This window comes from Schistocerca nitens, chromosome 8, assembly GCF_023898315.1.
Source record: "Schistocerca nitens isolate TAMUIC-IGC-003100 chromosome 8, iqSchNite1.1, whole genome shotgun sequence".
Taxonomy (NCBI): Eukaryota; Metazoa; Arthropoda; class Insecta; order Orthoptera; family Acrididae; genus Schistocerca; species Schistocerca nitens.
The window spans coordinates 550166393-550190398 of NC_064621.1; the positions used below are offsets into that span (position 1 = coordinate 550166393).

The 24006-nt window shown below is 41.5% G+C and overlaps 1 protein-coding gene across 1 annotated transcript in view; it reads right to left on the reverse strand.

The window, feature by feature from the left end:
* Window positions 1-10282: 10282 nt before the first annotated feature.
* LOC126199671 (uncharacterized) overlaps window positions 10283-24006 on the reverse strand; it is a 181766-nt gene continuing 168042 nt past the window's right edge. Inside the window, exons 15-17 of the mRNA XM_049936598.1 lie at window positions 22561-22785; window positions 10598-11802; window positions 10283-10528 (exon numbers count right to left, since the gene is read on the reverse strand). Coding sequence (XP_049792555.1) covers window positions 10283-10528; window positions 10598-11802; window positions 22561-22785 — 1676 coding nt within the window. The remainder of the gene's footprint in view (window positions 10529-10597; window positions 11803-22560; window positions 22786-24006) is intronic.

A 24006-nucleotide genomic window follows, 5' to 3' on the forward strand; every position in this document is an offset into this window, starting at 1 on the left:
GTTCAAGAACAATTTACTAAAGTTCAGAAAACTTGTTTCTTGTATGCTCTTGAAGTATAAAATTCAGCATTGTTGTGAAAGGATAGCTAAGCTTACATAGTAGAGTTCCGTCATTTGTTGAAAGGCTACATGGACTTATCCAAATGTCTGCAGTAATCGAGTCTCTATTTCCAACAAATTCATGCATCAATTCATCATGTTCTATAGAGAAACTTAAGGCTTAATCAACAAGTTAATGTAAATATTAGTAAAGTGGAGCAGCTGTTAGAAACAGTGTTGGTAATTATTTACTGTAAAACTGTTATAGACTATCTGTAATTACTCAAGCTAAGTTGAAAGTGACAAAATTAACAGGATAGCTCTACTTTGAAAAAATGGCTTATGCTTCCTCAAACAATAAATATCCAGATGTTTCCAATCAAGCCTTTTGAAATGATTCTAAATTACAAATGAAAACGAGAAAATCATCCATATAAAAATGAGAATCATTTATTACATTCAACAGCCTAACTAAGAAAGTCCAAAAGTATGATTAAGAGAAATCATACTCAGAGCCAGCTTTGATGTCACAGTTTTTCCCAAAAACCTGTTAGTCTAAATTTAGAATTGATTCTTCAGAGATTGCTGTGGTAAGTCTTTACCATTGTGTGCCATTACTTAGTGCTTTGTCTTTAATGACTTGACTGTTGTTATGACATTTCACTGTAATTAAACAGGAATAAGAATTTTGTTTGTCACTGCTAACAGACAATTAAAAAATAAATTAAAATGCTCGCTACTCAGAATTAATTTCTTTGTTTATGTTGTAAGGTATTACTCAGCTATATGACACATACGATGTTGTTGTATCATAAACATCTAGGACCAAAAAGTAATTAGAAATGAGGAAAGGTGATCACTCACATTCCATTCATTTATTCATCATGTTATTTAGATCTCATATAGAAGGAAAACCTTCAAAGATGCGGTATAAGTCAAGGTAAAAAAAAAAAAAAGAGAGAGAGAGAGAGAGAGAGACAAGGAAATATTAGAAACTCAATGTCTGTGCTTTAGAAGCAATGAACTATCACCAAACTCCTTATCATATTCATGCTTATGCTAGTTCAGTACTGTTATATGACTGATTTATACACAGCATGTAAAAATATGTAATGGCACAGAAGTGCTACTAGCATTCAAGCTATCAATCTTTTCTGCTGTAACTATACAGGCTCACTGACACAATGACAGGGACTTTTTTGACTTAGGATTTCTGTGGTTTCCCTAAATTACTTCAGGCAAGTGCTATGATGATCTTACTACAAGGCCATGGCCAACTAACTGTGTCACCCTTGTCATGTTAGACCCATAAGTACATAAATGTCTGTATATGTGAATTGTTTTATTTTTGTTTCTCTTAAATTGTAATACCAATGAAATGTCCAATATTCTAGTAAAAGAGATCTACAGATGAATAAAACTACTACTGCAACTGTTTCCAAGTTTTCTCTGTGAAAACCGATGGGTACATTTGAGTGTCTGTGTAGTTACAGATGTTGGGGTGTATACTGACATCTGACATAAAAAAGAGTGGTATCTCAAAAGGTAGTAACATCGCTGTGGACTTACATATTATATGGACCACAGGTTGATCACCAACAGGTTAGTTGTTGTCATTCCTAAATTTCACTTATTCCTCCCATTCTGGAACTTGTATAATTGTTATAGCAGCAAAAGTCTTCTTTTTATGTCAGCATGTATGTGTATGACTTTTAGAAAAGGTATGCATTATCCAAAGCACAGTTCAGTAATCTTAAGTGCTATCCACTCTCATATTCTTTGTACTGAGGTATTAGCTGCGCACATATGATAATGTACATGGTATGAAGATAAACCATTCATTTTATTAGCATGCCACATGATAAGAATAACAATACAGCTTTCCATCACCTTTTTTAGAGAAATGGTAAAAAAAGTAATGAATATTTGGTTATAAGTATCTTCATCACATCATCCATACAAACAGATGAAAGATTTCCTAAAGAAACCATACAGAAATGTTTCATTAAAAAGTAATTGCCAACATCCATTTATAACAATCTTTGTATTCCTGATACACATAAATGCTGTAGTATTTAATATTAAAGTTATAATTAACAATGTAGGAAAAAATACATTGCTACTTACCATAAAGATAACATGCTAAGCTGCAGACAAGCACGATTAAAAGATACTTGCACATAAGCTTTTGGCGACAGCCTTAATCAAAACAGAGAAACACACACCATTCATTCACACAAGCAAGCACACCTCATGCGGCTGCTGTGTTAACAGTCATGTGTGTCAGGTGTACTTGCTTATATGTATGAATGGTGTGTTTCTCTTTTTCCAAGGCTGTGGCCAGAAGCTTATGTGAGAGCATCTTATAAATGTGCCAGTCTGCAACTTGGCATATTATCTTTATGGTAGTAGCAATCTATCTTTTCCTACATTCTTGATATTCCTACCTGGAATTTCCACTGTTTGCAAGTCAAAACTAACATAATCTTGCATGGGAATCAAGAAAAACTTTTTGGTCTGTAAAATTAACTTGACTGTGTGGAAATGCTGGGAGAAATGAAGGTAAGAAATTAATTAAAAATCTTTATTCTCTCATAAATTAAAATTCAAGTCGGATTATGCTGTTAGACAAACTGTACCTTGAATAATATACTTCAAAAGCAGCAGCTCCAATGAATCAGTTTCATTCTGTGTAGATATAATCCTCACTGTGAAAAAAATTGTGTAAAAGAAGCTGTTATGCTTATAAACAACAAAAAAGTAGGCAATACTGACATGATTCTAAGCTTTCGGGTTGATATGCAAAATATTAAAACCCATCTGAATTTCATATTTGATGACTGTTGAAAGATTTTTTTCCAACCATTTTTTAATATGAAACTGAAAAAGTGCAGAGTTGTCTTGCAGTATAGACACTGTTGTGGGTATGATAATATGTTCTTAATCTTTGTGGAGTGCAGATTTTCCCATTTCATATGTGTTTCTGAAATAACGCATTACGCATTAGAAAATGCCTCATTGTTTGTTCACAATATGTGATCTGATATGTTGGGTAAGTCAGAGAGGACTGGCATAATGAAATAAAAATGTTAGCTCCGCTGAACAAGTTGCAAAGGCTTCTGCTCTAAACAGTAAGGTTTTTAGATGAGTCTGAAGTAATGGTCCCAGAGGTTCTTGTGATTGTCATTAGTTAGTATCCACTGCTCATGGAATGCATATAATTCATTAAGATGCAAAATTATTGCCAAATGTTTTTAACTTTGTGGAAATGTAAGGAAATATCCAAAAAGCAAACATCATAAGCCACCTATGGTACAGAACTTAATGGAGTCCTCCAATCAACGAGAAATATTAGTCACTGGCTCTACAAAATCTTTGCTTTTATATGTAATATGCATGTGGAACATCGGAAACACATGTACTATATAATGTAGGACTGGAATTTATTTCCCATGGCAGTAATACATTACAAGACAGTTAACTGTACAAGGTGGGTCATTCAGAAGAAACTGCAGCAAGCTATAAGGTTTAAGGAATATAAAGTAGTCACATTTACAGAAAAGGAAGAAACTTATTGTCAAATATTTTATTTTTTATTGAACACAACATGTTATATCCACATTTTTAAGTTGTATGTTTTCCTTAGTTTTGTTTTTGTAATGAGTAAAACCCCATTAAATTTCACTGAATATCATTCTGAAATTCATAATTAGACGTTAAATATCAAAAAGGTCTTGAATATTGAGTCAAGAGAGGCACAAAGTTTATTAGAGAAAATAATAGACTATGACAACAGAAAACAGGAGGCAATAAAACAGTGCATAATGTAGATATTCCTCTTTTTTTTTTAACAGTTACCATATTTCATATAACTCTTTATACTTTCTTAACATTTTACATACATTAGAAAATTCTGAACACTTCATCAGTATATATGAATTTATAATACGCCTGTAAATAGAACTGGATAACATTTAGTTTCATCCTGTGCCATGTGGAGGGTACATGCAACAGGAGCAACAAGCAGTAACAGCATGGCATGCAAACGCCTTAGGTTCATATATAGGTGGCCAGTTGGCACAGAGCCAGTAGGAACCATTGTTAAGCAAAAAGTGTAGGGAAACATCTTTCATGCTATGATAAAAATGAAACATTTTGCATGTCACATTTCACTTTCTTTGTAATTTACCCATCATAAGCATAATATTTATGAAGTATTTGTATGCAATATATCATGGGAAAATCTGTGCTATGCAGGAATTCAAAGATGTCATAAAAGATTGATCTTTCAATGTAAAATAGAGTAGTATAACAATAACTGAAGCTTAACAGGGAGGTACATTTTTTTACATTTTCTGGCCACCATATCTGAGATATTGATACTGAAAGCTCATGAATGTCCAGTCAATGGGATTTAGACATTATACAATTTTAATACAGTTATTTTTATGCTTTACAAATATAAACAATAGTTTGCAAGCCTTAACTTTTCCTAAAATTAGTTACTGGTGGAATATATTTCAGAAAAAATGGTTTGCTGCTGTCAGAGCACTGAATGTGAGTTTCAGTGAAATGTGATTAGGTATGTAAAAGCTTATTATGTGTGCTTACATTTCTATCAGTTAAATTGCTTAAAGGAAGGGTTTAATCCATCTCATAACAATTGATCTACAATAAAGGAATGTCATCTTAGTAATAAATTTATGTTTGCAACAGAAACAGCAGGATATGCAACATTTTCTAGTTGACAGGTATTACACAATATTAACTAATGAATATAGGTAATCAAGTTGTAATTGTAAAGAAAGATAACATTTAACCTGCTCAATTGTTTTATAAGATTCAGCATGCTTTCCTTTCTATAGGCTGATATTGTATAAGTTGTGCCACATTAAGTGCAAGTTAAATAATGACTTATGGGGAAGGCAATGCCTGTGTCTAAATTAGAAATAATATTTTTTATAAAGGCTTTTAAGTGCATTGAAATATTGTCAACTCAAACTTAAAAAGGTTAATTTTATATTCAGTACCTCTCTCACTTTTAATTTACATTTTTCAGTATCTCTCATACATTTACTACCCATTTTCTGTTATACTTTCAAAATACATTGCTTTTCTCAGAAAAGCAAATAACATATTAACAACAATTTTTTCTTTTCTCACATTGTATCACTTCACCATTTCAGCACCATTAGAAGAATCATGGTGCTTTACTCAGGAAATGATATCAATGAGGGCTATAAAAATGAGAAACCTGTTTGGGCATCTGACATTAGATTGCATTTCTGTGCAGCACCATTAAACAATAAACATTAACACTGGTAAATGAGGAAATAGTTTCAGTTCATTGGTTTTTTTGGATATCTGCATAACATCACAGTAGATATCAGAATTACTTGAGTTATAATGAAACACTTGTGCTGTCGTCTCTAATACTTAAGTATATAGAACTAAATATAAATTTGACATAGTATTAAGTCCCATCACTGAAGAAGTTTAGTCAAAAATTACATACAAAAATATATCTCACTGTAAATTTTAAATGGCAGAAATGACAGGTTCAAGAAACATTGAACAATGCAAAACACTGCCACAGAAGAAAATACTCTTCAAACTGGTTCATTTACTATATAGTAATGGCAAATCATTTGATAGCATGTTGTAGGTTTATATTTACAATGAAGGTAAATCTAATTAGACAATACTGAGCCTTAGAAAAAGCTCATTTTTTCTGTACATGAATGGAAAATAAAAGTCTACCCAGGTTTGACAAAAGAAATAATTTGAATGTAGTCTACTGGTCATAAAATCTTTGCATATCAGAACGTCTTTTAAACATTATGTAATGTTTTCAAAAGGTTACACTAAGACAAGCTCAACACAAAATTAAAGCCCAGCAGTACCACTGCACAAAGTTGAAAAATATCACTAAGATATAAGTAGTGAAAATAGTGTTGTAAAATATGTAAATACATGAATGAAACATTGGTATACCAATATTTTTAACAGATCTTAATCAACAACTGATATATGTGTATATATATATGTATATGCTAAGATTTCTTTCAAATTGTACTCTCTTCAGCACACTGCCATTGCTTCACAGACTCTTAAGCAAAAGCTTGAAAATGTCAAATTTGTAATTGGAGACAACTTCTGTTCACTTTCAATTGGACAATGTATCTTAGTAAAAGTTCGCTATTTTTTTGCAACTATCTTAGTCTGCTCTCTTCCTGTCCTCATGAACAGTTTTTGTTCAGAAATAAAATGGAGGACCAATGGTGCAGTAAGTCTGATCTGCATGACATGGTTTTCAAACTCATTTCATCAACCAGTTTTACTGTTATCTTCTGAACTGAAATGATATAAAACAATATTACAGTTGCTTAAAGACAGACATCTTTCATTTTATGTGAAAACGTTATTTTCATTGCTTCATCTATATCTGGGTAGTGTAATAATAAATCATTACTTCATATTATATGACACTCAGATTTTATATTATCATAAATTATGGGTAGCAGTACTGTAGTCAGCATTGGGTATCAAATAGTGCCAGTTTCAGTGTAATCTGTATCTCATTTGAAGCCTGAATAATGCAAAACTACATTTCATTTCTTGTAACTTGACCTATACATCACTACATACATACACATCATTTTCCTGCTAATTGGAAAGATAGGAAGCCTGTTTGTGGTTTTTATTCCCTGCAATCTAATGGCATTTTGGTATAATTTAATGTGGTATTTCTATGTCCTGATTTTCATTAACAAGTCCAACATAGATTTGATATGTAACAAAGTGTATGGTACAAAATAAGTCACTCACTGGAAAGTTTACAACACTACAAGTTAGCTGCTGAGTGGCACCAGAATATAGTGGTAATCAGAACTGATACACAGACAAGGTCAAACAATTTAAAATTCAACCTGAGGTGTCCACACTAACATAGAGGTACTTATTAGTGTAGCCTTTTTATTCCTCTTTAATATTGCTTGACATTTAATTTGTGACTTTCATGTTAATATTTGTATTAGTACACTGCAAATTAATTCGTCAATAATTTCTCTTTAGAGTATGTGTTTCATACTGTGTTAATCATATGACTTTGAATATAACTGTATTGGAAGATAATTTCATGACTTAGCGAGTTTTCATTCTAATTATTGGAAATGTTAAACTATGAAGAGTGCTTTACAAATATTCCCAGGAAATATTTCTTGTAAGAAATGGTTTTAGGATGGAAGCCCTTCTTAAACCTGAGTTTCTCCTAAAAATATTTTAAATTATAATCACCTTACTGGCACTACATTTTTTTACTAGTAGCTACAATTTTCTTTTCCAGCTGAATTATGCTGTTTGTTTCAGCTTTACCAAACATTTGTCTGTACAGTACTGTGATGTTTGGCTGGTCAAAATGAGCATAAATACTTCACAAAAATGAGAAAAATTTTAAAATAAATAGAAAATGTTTTACATAAGATAATGTTCTCTGTATTACATATTTACAGTTATTTTATTTTTATGATATGAAAAATGAGAAACAAAGTGGCTTTGAAGACTCAAACTTATTCATGTTAGAGAACTAGAAATAACACACCATAATGTATGCCACAACAGCACACCATCAAACATTATTTTGAGTCAGTCATCTCAAAAAGGGTAAACAACACAGTCTGATGGGACAAAACTGTGAATTTATGGTTAACAAGATTTATATAAAATAAACAAACTATAATTTTATGTAATTTGTGAAGGTATTTCTGAAAGAAACCACTGTAATTTCAGAAACGAGTAAGAATGTTGCTATTATTCACAAATGTACTTACATTCAAGAAACTGTAATGCTTTAATAAGTGTGTAATCATGTAACACTATTCTGTCAAATAGTTACAGATAAGTTAAAGCTGATATGGCTATAAACTCTGTTGAACATAAAGTGTAATATTTTGAACCTCATTGCATGTGTTGCTTGCTTCTTAATAGGCAGTCACATAAGACATGCATAGTATATTCACAATTTATAGTGACATTTAACAAGGAATATAATTATTATCTTTAAGGTACAAAGTGTGAATATTTTCAGTGGCAGTGAAAATAGATTTTACACACTCCTTTTAACATTCATGTTTGTATTAATTCATTTTCCATTAGTAGCTTGTAACAGAGCACCCTTCGCTTGCTTTTTATCAATGATCAATTTTCGACTTCTGGAAGTTACATTCTTCATTGACTTCATGTATCTTAATGGTAGAACACACAGATAAATAACTTTCATACTTGATGTCTTAAAATTTATTTGTTCTACATATTCAAATGGTGTTTCTCTGAGACATTTCTTTTCTGTTTGTCATCAGTTTCCTTTTTTCTCACAATTTAATAAATCACAGCTTTGTCCAGTGTTACTAATTTCAGCTCTTCTAGAATGTGGGCTAACAATACCTATATAATGCATTATCCCTCTTAAAGCTTATCATAATCAGCTGATAGTTGAAACTTATGAAATTAAAGTTATGTAAGCATTCAAATGAAAAAGGAAAAATGACAACAGTGAAGCAGTTTTTGGTGTCTCCTCTGTGTGCACACTACAAATTCCTATCTTAATATATATTTCCAGAAAGGTTATTTTATTTTCACTATCTTTTGGTTTTACACTGTCATAGAAGAAGCAAAGAAATACATTAATATCAAAACCTGCTGGAGTGAAACCAGTCAGTATATTCAATTGCATTTGGAAGGCAGAAAATTAGTAATTTGATCAGAACTAGAAACCCATTGGACAGATTAAACAGTATTCCAAATGTGGTCTCAAAATATGGATTTTTGCTTTTCACTGATGATGCAAACAAACTCTATTAATAGGGTATTGTACATGAATGTCATATATCTACCTTATGAATTTGAGTCTGGGATACTCTTCTGATTCATCTGGTAGATCAATGTTAGCAAACATTTTTACAAAGAGCTGAGTTTTAATTTAAAACTTAGAAGCTGTGCCTTTTCTATGAATATGTATCTTTCAAAATTTCAATTTTGAATGATCAATGCTTGAGGCAAATATTTAATGTTATGTTCCATAATGGAAGGGTAGGAATGTAATTTTAGTGTTCATGTCATATAACTTCAAGAGTGAGATAACTCCCGAGGCCTTCAATCTGCCATAGTTATCAGATTATGAATGCTGCAAAATGGTTGATGAGAGGATTACAGATGAAATTTCCAGACAGATTAAAACTGCATACCTGGGTAGTACACAAACTTGAAAGCTTGCCTTTCACAGGCAATACTCTTTTGAATGAGCAAGCCAGGTGCACTTCATGATCTGCCCTCACAGCTTCACTTCTGTAAACAATTTTCTTCTACTTTATACAACAGTACAAATATTTGAAAAATCGAAAATATTTCATAATAACCATTACACAGTTAGCAGCATTATTTTAGGACGACTAGGAAAGTTACTCCTGTGGTGGACAACAGCCTTATACTCGTTTTTAAAATAGGAGTCGATATACATTTCACGTATCTGAGAATGGATGATGATCTCTCTCTTCAAAACAAGTCAGTGTAAATCAGAAGGCTGACACAAACTAAGATGACATGTGGGGAAATGTTCAAAAGGCACACGAGCTGCCATATAACCATATTTACATGAATGCGAGCATCCCAAATAATACTGTAGAATCTGAGACGAGGAAATTATCGGTTAGTAATAGTTTCATGTGGTTTTCCAGCAGGAGTGCTGTTACATACAGTGAAGCACGAGACCTGTACAGGCCTACTTAAGTGCCTGTAGAAGATGTAAAAAACAGGATGAAAGTGAGATATGAGTATTGTGCACTTTGTGGATGGAAGGATACGATTCATTTTCAGAAACTATGGGATTATTGGCTCGTGTTCTAAGAGCTGTTAGCTTTCTCCCACGTTTGATCAGGAGGGCTAGTGACTGACGAAAGGCCGATTCAGGTTACACAGCAAGTATATACCGAGATTATTTGACTGCTTCCAAATGAGATTCAGATCTGTCCGAATAGGCGAGGTCGGCAATATCTCTGACACATGTTCGTAATTGTACACTGTACTCCTTCACAGCTAGCACCTACGAGCGGCCAAACGACTACCGAAGGTCGCCGTCACCCGCTCGAGCCGACGGAACGAGGAAGGCCACTGTGCGGAGCACCGACGTCTCCCACTTTGTCGGCGATACCGATCCGTCTCCCTCCCCTGCAAAACGGACCCACTCAAGTCAGATAGTCCACACCTGGACCTTCTCCGCCACTACACACCAGTTGGCGTGGTCGTAATAGGACGAGATGATGTGCAAGTTTTCGACGTATCGCTCGATGAGCTGGTCCAACTCGCCCTCGCGGAACACGTGGTAGTAGCGGTGGAAGGTGATGGCGCCCCCGCCGTCCGACGGCAGCGACTCTTGTGACGTGGAGCCGCTCAACGACGAGGCGCACGACTCCGTCTTCGGGAGGTCTTCCGGGGGCTCGGCAGTTCGGTGGCGGCCGGTTCGCGGGGGCGGCTGCTGTGCGGCCGGCGGCGGAGGGGGCGGCACCGGCGGGGGCGGCAGCGCTTCCTCGGACGAAGACGCTCCCCCGACACGCCCCCTGCCCCCGCTGCCGTCACTGAGCGACGCGGTGCTCGCCGTGGGCAGCCCGTCACTCGCGTCGCTGCTCGACTCGAGAGAGAGGCCGGAGCGCAACTGCGGGGGCGGCGGCGGTGGAGGAGGCGGGTGCTGCGGGGGAGGCAGGGACACTTCCTCCTCCTCGTCCTCCAGCTCGTCCGTCAGGTCGGCGCTCGTCTGTCTCGAGTAGGACTCGAGCGCCACGTCCTCGGAGACGGGTCCGCCGTCGCGGCGCCGGGTCTCCGGTTCCGGCGCGGCGCCCTCTCGCCGCCCGTCGGCCTCCGGGGTGCCCGCGAGTGTCGCGGTCTCGGAGAGGGCGGAGCGGTGCCGCCTGCTCGCCTCCCAGCTGAAGTTCTTCAGATCTTCGAGGATCCTCCGGTCGCAGCTCTCGTTGAGGCTGGCGATGAAGGAGTTGCGCTCGTGTAACTCTTCGCTGAGCCGGCTGAGGTCGTGCAGCTCCTCGCTGAGCCGCGACAGGTAGGGGTCGTCCCTGTAGGCGGCCGCGCCAGGCGGCAGGAACGCCTCCACCGGGGGCGGCGGTGGGGGCGGAGATCCCGGCCGCGGGGGTAGCGGCGGGGGTGGAGACGCGGGTCGGCTGCGTTCGGCGCGGTACTGGTCGATCTCCTCGAGCAGCTTCTCGCTCAGCTTCTCCGCGAAGTCCGCCAGGTGCTGCCGGCAGCTCTCGTCGCCGCCCTCCGCCGGCCAGCCGGGGGTGGGAGCGGTGGCGGCGGGGGCGGAAGGTGCCTCGCGCCGGGGGCTGACGCGGCGGCTGCCGGTGGCGCTGCTGCCGCCCCCGCTGCCGCCGGCGCCGCCCCAGCCGTGGATCAGCGCCAGCGGGTCGTGGAGCTTGCGGCGGCGCGCGCGCGGGCTCGACTGGATGACGGCGTCGACCGCGTCTTCCAGCGAGCTGGCCACGTCCGCCGCAGCCTCCAGCAGGCTCAGCGATGACGGGGAGGCGACTGCGGCCGGCACGGGGGCCGCCAGCTCGTCCTCTGCGGGGCGTGTAGGCGGCGGCGCTGGCGGTGGCTGGAGCGTGGGCGCCGGCGGGGGCGGCGACGGTGTGCGGGGGTGAGGATGCACGTCGGATGTGGCGGGCGCACTGTCGGCGCTGCTGCGCACCGCCCCTGCTGCATCGTCTGTCGGCCCAAAGCAGACAATTAACTGTGGCCTAGCGCTGGGTCAATCAACCTACCGATAACAGACACCTACAATGACCTGAGACGTAAAGATGTGGTAGCATGTGTCATCATAGTCATGGAAAGAAGGAAAGAAAGATTCAGAGAGAGAGAGAGAGATGGAAATAGACAGAACAATATCTATTGTCGTCTAAACGACAAAAAAGGCAAATGTATTGCTGCATTATTCTTTGACAATGTTTGAACGTAAAGACTACAATAAATTACTACCTGCTACACTATTACCTCAAAATGGTTCAAATGGCTCTGAGCACTATGGGACTTAACATCAGTCCCCTAGAACTTAGAACTACTTAAACCTAACTAACCTAAGGACATCACACACGTCCGTGCCCGAGGCGGGATTCGAACCTGCGACCGTAGCGGTTGCGCGGTTCCAGATCGAAGCGCATAGAACCGCTTTGGCCACACCGGCCGGCCATTATCATCTATTTGAAGAGTTCGCGGCGACATAGAAACTATTTATCGTCTCACCGTAAGTATGGATACCGCTACCCTGAGCAGCATGTGACAGGAAATGTCTTTGACACTGATTTCATTTCGTTCTGTATCTCTGACTTGAGTGATACGGTGTCTTGTCTGCTTAGTACTGGTGTATATTATTCCGTGTATGTACCTACTAATAGCGCACTTCATACAAATTAAGCACAGTTTGCCACTCATTTCAGTGGTATTACATTACTTGATTAAATGAGCCTCCTGTATCAATAACTGAGGGATTTATTCAATATATTTGTTTATTTATGTCTACGAGTCTTATTTACGAGGAGTTGTAATCTAGTGATTCTAATTTAATGCCCGTTAGTTGCTTCATCATAATCAAAGCAACGAAGCGAGATGGCAAGCTTAATTACGTTTGCAAGTAAGAGAGGAAGGTGATGGCTACGCGAGTCAGACAGACTCCAGGAAGAGCGGACGCAGCTGGTGAGGATGTATTAGAATCTGACCTTACAAGCGTCCGAAGGCGCACATGGTGGCGGTTGGACAGCGCTAACACTCTTTGGTACCCCGACTCTCGGTAAGTAATTTGACACCGAAATTTATATACCGTATCGTTTTACATAGTTTCACAATACGTGCGAGAGAACTCGCAGTGCTAAATAAGAAGATTTCACATGCGGTGAGGACACACTGGAATTTCGTTTGTCAGAATCTTTCCGTTGCCATCTGAAAGTGACGCTCACTCCCGTATCGCACCCAGTTGCATGCCAAAGTCACGTGAAACTTGTTAATAATAACCGAAACATAGACTACACCCTCACCCGTAATTAACATGCTGAGCCTTATGCCACTAGTTGTCTTCGTAATAGTGCCATCATGACAATGCGAAAATCTCATTTTCCTGTGACGTTTTAATAAATTCCAGCGAACATTGCTTACTGGCGTGCTTTGCTAACGGAGTGTAATTTAAGACAAGTGCTATTATGGTACTAAGCACTGGCGTAAGGCGATGGTGAACAGTTCTCAGTTACCCTGGCTGTGATATAAGTTTACAAGTGGCCGTTTCCGCGTGAAACTTAACAGTAACTCCTATGATATAGCGAGAACAAGTGGCTCGTCGAAACAACAATGAAGGAGACATAATTGAGTGTACTAGAACCCACAACTCAATCCATCTGAATGTTTGTGGAATGATATAAAGCCCCAAGGAGTACTGAAAGGAACACTACAGTACCACAGGTGTTCGCAGAAATTTTTCCAAGAGGGGGCAAAATTCAGAACTTTCGTTTCTGATGTAGCTAACTATAGTGCGTTTAAAATTAGTTCTGACTTTTGATAGCTCAGTGTTCAGCGCGTGGTGGGTAGTGTAGTTGCCACCGTGTGATGGATGCGGAAGCTATCAAGCTCGCTTGACTGCCTGAACAGCAATCCTACCTGTGTGCGATCTTCCTCAACCTTCTACCTTTATTCGTGGGCTTCTTGATGAACAGCCTATCACTTCGTTAATGGTCATAGTTAATGTGATATTTGTATCTTAGGGAAACCACTGTGCGAAATTCTTAAGAGTTTGTAGTGAAAAATGTGGGTAGCCATAAATTTGCGTTTGGTGAGTCTTATATCACATGTATGTTGTTGTTGTTGTGGTCTTCAGTCCTGAGACTGGTTTGATGCAGCTCTCCATGCTACTCTATCCTGTGCAAGCTCCTTCATCTCCCAGTACCTACTGCAGCCTACATCCTTCTGAATATGCTTAGTGTATTCATCTCTTGGGCTCCCTCTACGATTTTTACCCTCCACGCTGCCCTCCAATGCTAAATTTGTGATCCCTTCATGCCTCAGAACATGTCCTACCAACCGATCCCTTCTTCTGGTCAAGTTGTGCCACAAACTTCTGTTCTCCCCAATCCTATTCAATACATCCTCATTAGTTACGTGATCTACCCACCTAATCTTCAACATTCTTCTGTAGCACCATATTACGAAAGCTTCTATTCTCTTTTGTCCAACTATTTATCGTCCATATTTCACTTCCATACATGGCTACACTCCATACAAATACTTTCAGAAACGACTTCTTGACATCTAAATCTATACTCGATGTTAACAAATTTCTCTTCTTCAGAAACACTTTCCTTGCCATTGCCAGTCTACATTTTATATCCTCTCTACTTCGACCATCATCAGTTATTTTGCTCCCCAAATAGCAAAACTCCTTTACTACTTTAAGTGTCTCATTTCCTAATCTAATTCCCTCAGCATCACCAGACTTAATTCGACTACATTCCATTATCCTCGTTTTGCTTTTGTTGATGTTCATCTTATATCCTCCTTTCAAGACACTGTCCATTCCGTTCAACTGCTCTTCCAAGTCCTTTGCTGTCTCTGACAGAATTACAATGTCATCGGTGAACCTCAAAGTTTTTATTTCTTCTCCCTGGATTTTAATACCTACTCCAAATTTTTCTTTTGTTTCCTTTACTGCTTGCTAAATATACAGATTGAATAACATCGGGTAGAGGCTACAACCCTGTCCCACTCCCTTCCCAACCACTGCATCCTTTTCATGCTCCTCGACTCTTATAACTGCCATCTGGTTTCTGTACAAATTGTAAATAACCTTTCACTCCCTGTATTTTACCCCTACCACCTTTAGAATTTGAAAGAGAATATTCCAGTCAACATTGTCAAAAGCTTTCTCTAAGTCTACAAATGCTAGAAACATAGGTTTGCCTTTCCTTAATCTTTCTTGTAAGATAAGTCGTAAAGTCAGTATGGCTTCACGTGTTCCAACATTTCTACGGAATCCAAACTGATCTTCCCCGAGGTCGGCTTCTACCAGTTTTTCCATTCGTCTGTAAAGAATTCGCGTTAGTATTTTGCAGCTGTGACTTATTAAATTGATAGTTCGGTAATTTTCACATCAGTTAACACCTGCTTTCTTTGGGATTGGAATTATTATGTTCTTCTTGAAGTCTGAGGGTATTTCGCCTGTCTCGTACATCTTGCTCACCAGATGGTAGAGTTTTGTGAGGACTGGCTCTCCCAAGGCCGTCAATAGTTCTAATGGAATGGTGTCTACTCTCGGGGCCTTGTTTCGACTCAGGTCTTTCAGTGCTCTGTCAAACTCTTCACGCAGTATCGTATCTCCCATTTCATCTTCATCTAGATCCTCGTCCATTTCCATAATATTGTCCTCAAGTACATCGCCCTCGTATAGACCCTCTATATACTCCTTCCACCTTTCTGCTTTCCCTCCTTTGCTTAGAACTGGGTTTCCATCTGAGCTCTTGATATTCATACAAGTGGCTCTCTTTTCTCCAAAGGTCTCTTTAATTTTCCTGTAGGCAGTATCTATCTTACCCCTAGTGAGATAAGCCTCTACATCCTTACATTTTTCCTCTAGCCATGCCTGCTTACATGTAACTACTTATGAAATTTAGAGAACATATTGAAGTATTTTTTAAACTTGGAAGGATATCGCTATCTGTCTCCAATGTTGAGAAAATTGAATGTATGTAAAGGGCTCTGCCACGACCACAGGCGACAGTGAAAAAGCCAGAATAAAATATTAATAAATTCCTCACATCTCGTAAAGGGTTGTGATACAGAAACAAGTTTTTGTCAAATGATACCTCGCAAAGAGGAGAGTATTTTGTCATATGAGTGATATGCAAAACTGTCATACGCAAGCAACTACAGTTTTTTGGATGAGGTATGTAACATTTGAGGACCATCAATAGCTGGTGAAAAGAGATTTGCTGTGTGTTTTGCAACAATATAAGTGTAGAAGTTACAAGTTTATTTTAACACTGAGCTTTCTCATATCTATTGACCTGTCTTGCCTTCAGTTGCTAATTTAATAACACACAGTTTTAGGATTTGTCACAATTTCAACTGTGTTAGAGTGGTAGTGAGATGGCTATTTGTAAATTCTGCTGTGTTCAGACGTGGGACGAGAAACGTATTGCTCAAAAATTGTCATAATCCTTCATGAATACATGTCTCCTCAGCCCCAGTACTTTTTACTTTTTTATGAAAGTTCGGTAAGTTGTTGTCAGTGTATTGTATTATCAGCAAAGGAATCTACGCTACTGGCCATTAAAATTGCTACACCACTAAGATGACGTGTTACAGACGCGAAATTTAACCAACAGGAAGAAGATGCTGTGATATGCAAATGATTAGCTATTCAGAGCATTCACACAAGGTTGGCGCCGGTGGCGACACCTACAACGTGCTGACATGAGGAAAGTTTCCAACCGATTTCTCATACACAAACAGTTAATCGTATCGCGACATTGCTGCTCGCGTTGGTCGAGATCCAATGACTGTTAGCAGAATATGGAATTGGTGGGTTCAGGAGGGTAATACAGAACGCCGTGCTCGATCCCAACGGCCTCGTATCACTAGTAGTCGAGATGACAGGCACCTTATCCGCATGGCTGTAACGGATCGTGCAGCCACTTCTCGATCCCTGAGCCAACAGATGGGGACGTTTGCAAGACAACAAACATCTGCACGAACAGCTCGACGACGTATGCACCAGGACGGACTATCAGCTCGGAGACCATGGCTGCGGTTACCCTTGACGCTGCATCACAGACAGGAGCGCCTGCGATGGTGTACTCAACGACGAACCTGGGTGCACGAATGGCTAAATGTCATTTTTCTGTTTACAGCATCATGGTGCTCGCATCCGTGTTTGGCGACATCGCGGTGAACGCACATTGGAAGCGTGTATTCGTCATTGCCATAATGGCGTATCACCCAGCGTGATGGTATGGGGTGCCATTGGTTACACGCCTCGTTCTCACCAATTGAAAACCTCTGGTCAATGGTGGCCGAGCAACTGGCTCGTCACAATACGCCAGTCACTACTCTTCATGAACTGTGGTATCGTGCTGAAGCTGCATGGGCAGCTGTACCTCTACACGCCATCCTAGCTCTATTTGGCTGAATCCCCAGGCGTACTAAGGCCGTTAATATGGCGAGAGGTAGTTGTTCTGGGTACTGATTTCTCAGGATCTATGCACCCAAATTGCGTGAAAATGTAATCACATGTTTGTTCTATTATAATATATTTGTCCAATGAATACCCGTTTATCATCTGCATGTCTTCTTGGTGTAGCAATTTTAATGGTCAATAGTGTATATTCTCAGTCATATTGAAATGAGCATTATGTGGAGGAAGCCTGATTAAACTATTGTGCCCTTTAGCATCCGCCAGTTCGTCGACTTGGCAGCGTGGAGTTTTTGGCTTGTACGAAAGTTCCGTTAACTTTCCCTTACACAACTCACGATCACTTTTATCCTACAATGTCCACCTTTACCCAACGGAACATTTCTTTGTACCCAAAGCGAAATATTCGTTTTCCTCCATGCATTGTTGAAGCTTTCTCCATTACGTCGGAGGAATATTATGCATGCACAACATTATCTCTACACCAGGTGAACGTGTTCTTGGACGAGCACTTTCATTGCGAATATCGTGTTCAGATGTGTTGCACTGTGTTTATTAATGCGGCGCCAACACAAAACTCTAGTTCAGGGGTGGGCACGAGAGCTGCCCCCATGGATGCCCGCGGGCATCGTGAGTCTCGAGGGCAACGCTGAGCAGCTGTAGGGCACGGACTGCGGGTAGCAGAAATGTGCGATGTGGCTGGCAGCTTGGGTATCCACACTACACGGGGAACAACCGTGGCACTGTGAGGGTGCTTTGCGCAAACCGCTGAGTATGGACAAGCTAACGTACGTAGTGCAGGTGGAACATACATACGTCCGAGGTCGTTTTACTCGGCACAGGTACACTGTTACCGGGAGGCCAATCACCACAACATGCGTATGTGGGAGGTAAGTGTAAAATGTGCTTACCAGAAGTTTCTGTGTCCTATGACACGCAATGGTTGGCCATGTACGTATGAGACACAGTTTCGAAACATTGTAACACGCTCTACTTTTATGGCGACAAATAGGATAGACGTAAACGATTAAGAAACGAACACATTTACATTGTAAATGTTACGTTATATTTACAGAGACGAGTGTAATTCAGAGGAGGGGCACTGCATACGAACAGGACACAGACATTAATTTACATCATCATGGATGTTTGTACAATGATTTTCAACTAGAATCTCGATATTTGGTGTCAAATTACTGGTCATTAGGCGCACTGCACCAGTCAGATGAACATCAGTAAGACTACTCCGAAGCTTCGATTTTGTCAGGTATTATATATGGATATGTAGTGTTTAGGACTTTGGGGTAAGTTGTGGCACTGTCGCCAGTGGTCGCAGGCTCTATTTTCTGTCGTGTTACATGACATACAGTATTACATGCACTTTGTAAACACTATAATGTCCGCATTGAAGGGACTGACATGAAAAGAGGTGATTGATTCCAAGAAATTTTATGTAGTTTGCAAAAGTGTTATGCTACATCAGAACCAACTTTTACGGTGTGAAAATTTAGTGTATGGCACACTAAGAGCCGTCCGTGTGAAACAATGGATTGTCTGTTAGATTTCGATTTGGCAGCACTTGGTCACAGCAGTCAAGTTTAGGTATTTTGTGTATGATAAATTTATTAAAAGTGCATAATTATGTTTCATTCTAATAGAGTACTAAATCTGTAAATGTTAACAGTTCCAGTTTACTGTAATGTATTCACATATTTTGACAATCTTCTGACAAATGATCAGGGAAGTGAGTATTATATTCAAATGCTCTATGCTTTTTATGTTATACGGGAAACATCTCATTTTTGGGTCTATGGAACGAAAACTGAATCTAATCTAGTCTCATCCAAACAAAGAGCATAGAACTGTACCACGTAATGTAGATGTACACCAACTGATGAAAAGTATCCGGACATCCCAGTGTAACGCGGGACTGAACACAAGTTGTCACGAAGGAAGACCCTGCAGCATAAGGTGGGAGGGGGGAGTATAGTGTTGCCAGCACAGAAGCAATAACAGCAAAATGCGTCAATGAGGGAAGCTCACTGACTTCGAACGTAGCGTGCTGAGCAATAAATCCATCAGGAACGCTTCAGCCCTTGTAAGGCTTGCCAAGCCGACTGTTAGTGATGTGATTGTGAAGTGGAAATGCGAAGGAACACTGGCAACTAAACCAAAACCCGTGAGACCTCATACACTGACGGACAGGGATCGTCGAGCATTGTGGTTGTCGAAAATCGCATGAAATCCGCGGAAGAAGTCACTCATGAGTTCCAAAAGCGCTGCCAGCAGTCTAGACCGCATAGTACCCGCGCGTAGTGAATTAAAAAGAATTGGGTACAAAGGTCAAGCAACTCATCGTAAGCCACACATTTTGGTAGTTGGCGCTAAGCAAAGCTTGAAGTGGTGTAAAGAGAGACGACACTGGACAATGGACGAATAGAAATTGTTTATTTGGAGTGCTGAATCACGCGGTACGCTGTGGAAATCCGTTGGAAGGGTTTGGGTTTCGCAGATGCCCAGACAATGTTACCTGCCGTTATGTGTAGTGACAACAGTAAAGTATGAAGGAGGTGGCGGTACAGTATGAAGGTGTGTTTCGTCGTTAGGATATGTTCTAATTTCGTTCCTGTGGAATTATATGAATACATTTTACAGTATTGTGTCCTGTGTACAATAGAGGAACAGACAGGAAATAATGACCATATTAGTATAACAATGCACACTGTCATAGAACAGTACCTGTGAGGTAGTAGTTTGTGGACAACAACATTTCTGAAATGGACTGACTTGCCCAGAGTCCCTACCTAAACCCAATGGAACAGCTTTGGGATGAGGTTCAACGTCACCTCCGCTCCAGACCCCAACGACTTACATCAAAACCTTCCTGGTTTCGACTGTTGGGGAAGAATGGGTTGCCATTCCGCCACAGACATTCAGACACCTTACTGAATGTGTCCCCAGCAGAGTTCAAGAAGAAGTGCGGACACTTCCAATAATAATGTCCACCACTAGATGTCTAGATACTTTTGGACTGACTTGCCTGGAGTCCCAACCTGAACCCAATGAAGAACCTCTGGGATGAGCTGCAACGTCGAATTCGCTCCAGACTCCAATGTCCTGCATTACCTTCCTGGTTTGGGCTGTTGGGTAAGAATGGGTTGCCATTCCTCCACAGACATTCAGGCACCTCACTAAATGTGTCCCCAGCTCAGTTAAAGACGAAGCATGGACACTTCCGATAATAATGTCCACCAGTAGATGTCTGGATACTTTTGGACTGACTTGCTCAGAGTCCCAACCTGAACCCAATGAAAAATCTTTGGGATGAGCTAGAACGTCGAATTCGCTCCAGACCCCAACGTCCTACATCACTACCTTCCTGGTTTCAGCTGTTGGGGAATAAGGGGTTGCCATTCCTCCACAGACATTCAAACAACTCACTGAATGTGTCCCCAGCAGATTTCAAGAAGAAGTGTGGACACTTCCAATAATAATGCCAACCAGTAGACATCTGGATACTTTTGGATTGACTTGCCCAGAATTCCGACTTGAATGCAATGAAAACTTTTTGGGATGATCTACAACATCGACTACGCTCCAGCCCCCAACGTCCTACATCACTACCTTCCTGGTTTGGCCTGTTGGGGAAGAATGGGTTGCCGTTTCTCCACAGACATCCAGACACCTCACTCAATGTGTCCCCAGCAGAGTTCAAGACGAAGTGTGGACACTTCTGACAATAATCTCCACCAGTAGAAGTCTGGATACTTTTGGACTAACTTGCTCACATTCCCAACCTGAACCCAATGATAAATCTTTGGGATTAGGTTCAAAGTTGTCTTTGCACCAGACCCCAACGACTTACATCACAACCTCCATGGTTTCGGCTTTTGGGGAAGAATGGGTTACCATTCCGCCACAGACATTCAGATACCTTACTGAATGTGTCCCCAGCAGAGTTCAAGAAGAAGTGCGGACACTTCCAATAATAATGTCCACCACTAGATGTCTAGATACTTTTGGACTGACTTGCCTGGAGTCCCAACCTGAACCCAATGAAGAACCTCTGGGATGAGCTGCAACGTCGAATTCGCTCCAGACTCCAATGTCCTGCATTACCTTCCTGGTTTGGGCTGTTGGGTAAGAATGGGTTGCCATTCCTCCACAGACATTCAGGCACCTCACTAAATGTGTCCCCAGCTCAGTCAAAGACGAAGCATGGACACTTCCGATAATAATGTCCACCAGTAGATGTCTGGATACTTTTGGACTGACTTGCTCAGAGTCCCAACCTGAACCCAATGAAAAATCTTTGGGATGAGCTAGAACGTCGAATTCGCTCCAGACCCCAACGTCCTACATCACTACCTTCCTGGTTTCAGCTGTTGGGGAATAAGGGGTTGCCATTCCTCCACAGACATTCAAACAACTCACTGAATGTGTCCCCAGCAGATTTCAAGAAGAAGTGTGGACACTTCCAATAATAATGCCAACCAGTAGACATCTGGATACTTTTGGATTGACTTGCCCAGAATTCCGACTTGAATGCAATGAAAACTTTTTGGGATGATCTACAACATCGACTACGCTCCAGCCCCCAACGTCCTACATCACTACCTTCCTGGTTTGGCCTGTTGGGGAAGAATGGGTTGCCGTTTCTCCACAGACATCCAGACACCTCACTCAATGTGTCCCCAGCAGAGTTCAAGACGAAGTGTGGACACTTCTGACAATAATCTCCACCAGTAGAAGTCTGGATACTTTTGGACTAACTTGCTCACATTCCCAACCTGAACCCAATGATAAATCTTTGGGATTAGGTTCAAAGTTGTCTTTGCACCAGACCCCAACGACTTACATCACAACCTCCATGGTTTCGGCTTTTGGGGAAGAATGGGTTGCCATTCCGCCACAGACATTCAGACACCACATTGAATGTGTCCCCAGCAAAGTTCAAGAAGAAGTGTGGACACTTCCAATTATAATGTCCACCTGCAGACATCCGGATACTTTTGGACTGACTTGTCCAGAGTCCCAACCTGAATGTAATGAAAAATCTTTGGAATGTGCTACAACAACATCGAGTACGCTCCAGACCCCAACGTCCTACATCACTACCTTCCTGGTTTCGGCTGTTGGGGAAGAATGGGTTGCCATTCCTCTACAGACATTCAGACACCTCACTGAATGTGTCCCCAGCAGAGTTCAAGACGAAGTGTGGATACTTCCGATAATAATGTCCACCAGTAGATTTCCGGATACTTTTGACCAGATAGTGCGCATGTAGGCGTGCTCACCTGCCGGCTGGGCGGGTTCCTCGGTGAGGACGCTGATGACGGAGCTCACGGAGTCCGGGGAGGAGACGCCGCTGGAGTCGCTGTCCATGTCGTCCGTCTCTGGGTTGAAGAGCTCCAGCGAGAGTAGGCGAGGCAGCGGGCGCGCCAGCGGCTCCGGCCTGGCCCCAGTGCCCGCCGTCGACGATCGCCGCACCAGCGGGAACATGGGCCGCGACGAGCCCCCGCCTGCCACCAACGTAACACTACGGACTGCTGCCTCACTGAACGCTCCGTCGCTCCCAGAGGAAGTTGTAAGTTTAAAAGTGCGAACTGCGGTACTACTGAGATTGTATGTTATTGGCCATTAAATTGCTACACCAAGAAGAAATGCAGATGATAAACGGGTATTCATTGGACAAATATATTATACTAGAACTGACATGTGATAACATTTTCACTCAATTTGGGTGCATAGATCCTGAGAAATCAGTACCCAGAACTACCACCTCTGGCCGTAATAACGGCCTTGATACGCCTGGGCATTGAGTCAAACAGAGCTTGGATGGCGTGTACAGGTACAGCTGCCCAAGCAGCTTCAGTCAAGAGTAGTGACTGGCGTATTGTGACGAGCCAGTTGCTCGGCCACCATTGACCAGACGTTTTCAGTTGGTGACAGATCTGGAGAATGTGCTGGCCAGGGCAGCAGTCGAACATTTTTTTGTATCCAGAAAGGCACGTACAGGACCTGCAACATGCGGTCGTGCATTATCATGCTGAAATGTAGGGTTTCGCAGGGATCGAATGAAGGGTAGAGCCACGGGTCGTAACACATCTGAAATGTAACGTCCACTGTTCAAAGTGCCGTCAATGCGAACTAGAGGTGACCGAGACGTGTAACCAATGGCACCCCATACCATCACGCCGGGTGATACGCCAGTATGGCGATGACGAATACACGCTTCCAAAGTGCGTTCACCGCGATGTCGTCAAACACGGATGCGACCATCATGATGCTGTAAACAGAAACTGGTTTCATCCGAAAAATGACGTTTTGCCATTCGTGCACCCAGGTTGGTCGTTGAGTACACCATCGCAGGCGCTCCTGTCTGTGATGCAGCGTCAAGGGTAACCACAGCCGTGGTCTCCGAGCTGATAGTCCATGCTGCTGCAAACGTCGTCGAACTGTTCGTGCAGATGGTTGTTGTCTTGCAAACGTCCCCATCTATTGACTCGGGGTTCGAGACGTGGCTGCACGATCCGTTACAGCCATGCGGATAAGATGCCTGTCATCTCGACTGCTAGTGATACGTGGCCGTTGTGATCCAGCACGGCGATCCGTATCACCCACCTGAACCCACCGATTCCATATTGTGCTACCAGTCATAGGATCTCGACCAACGTGAGGAGCAATGTCACGATACGATAAACCGCAATCGCGATAGGCTACAATCCGACCTTTTTCGAAGT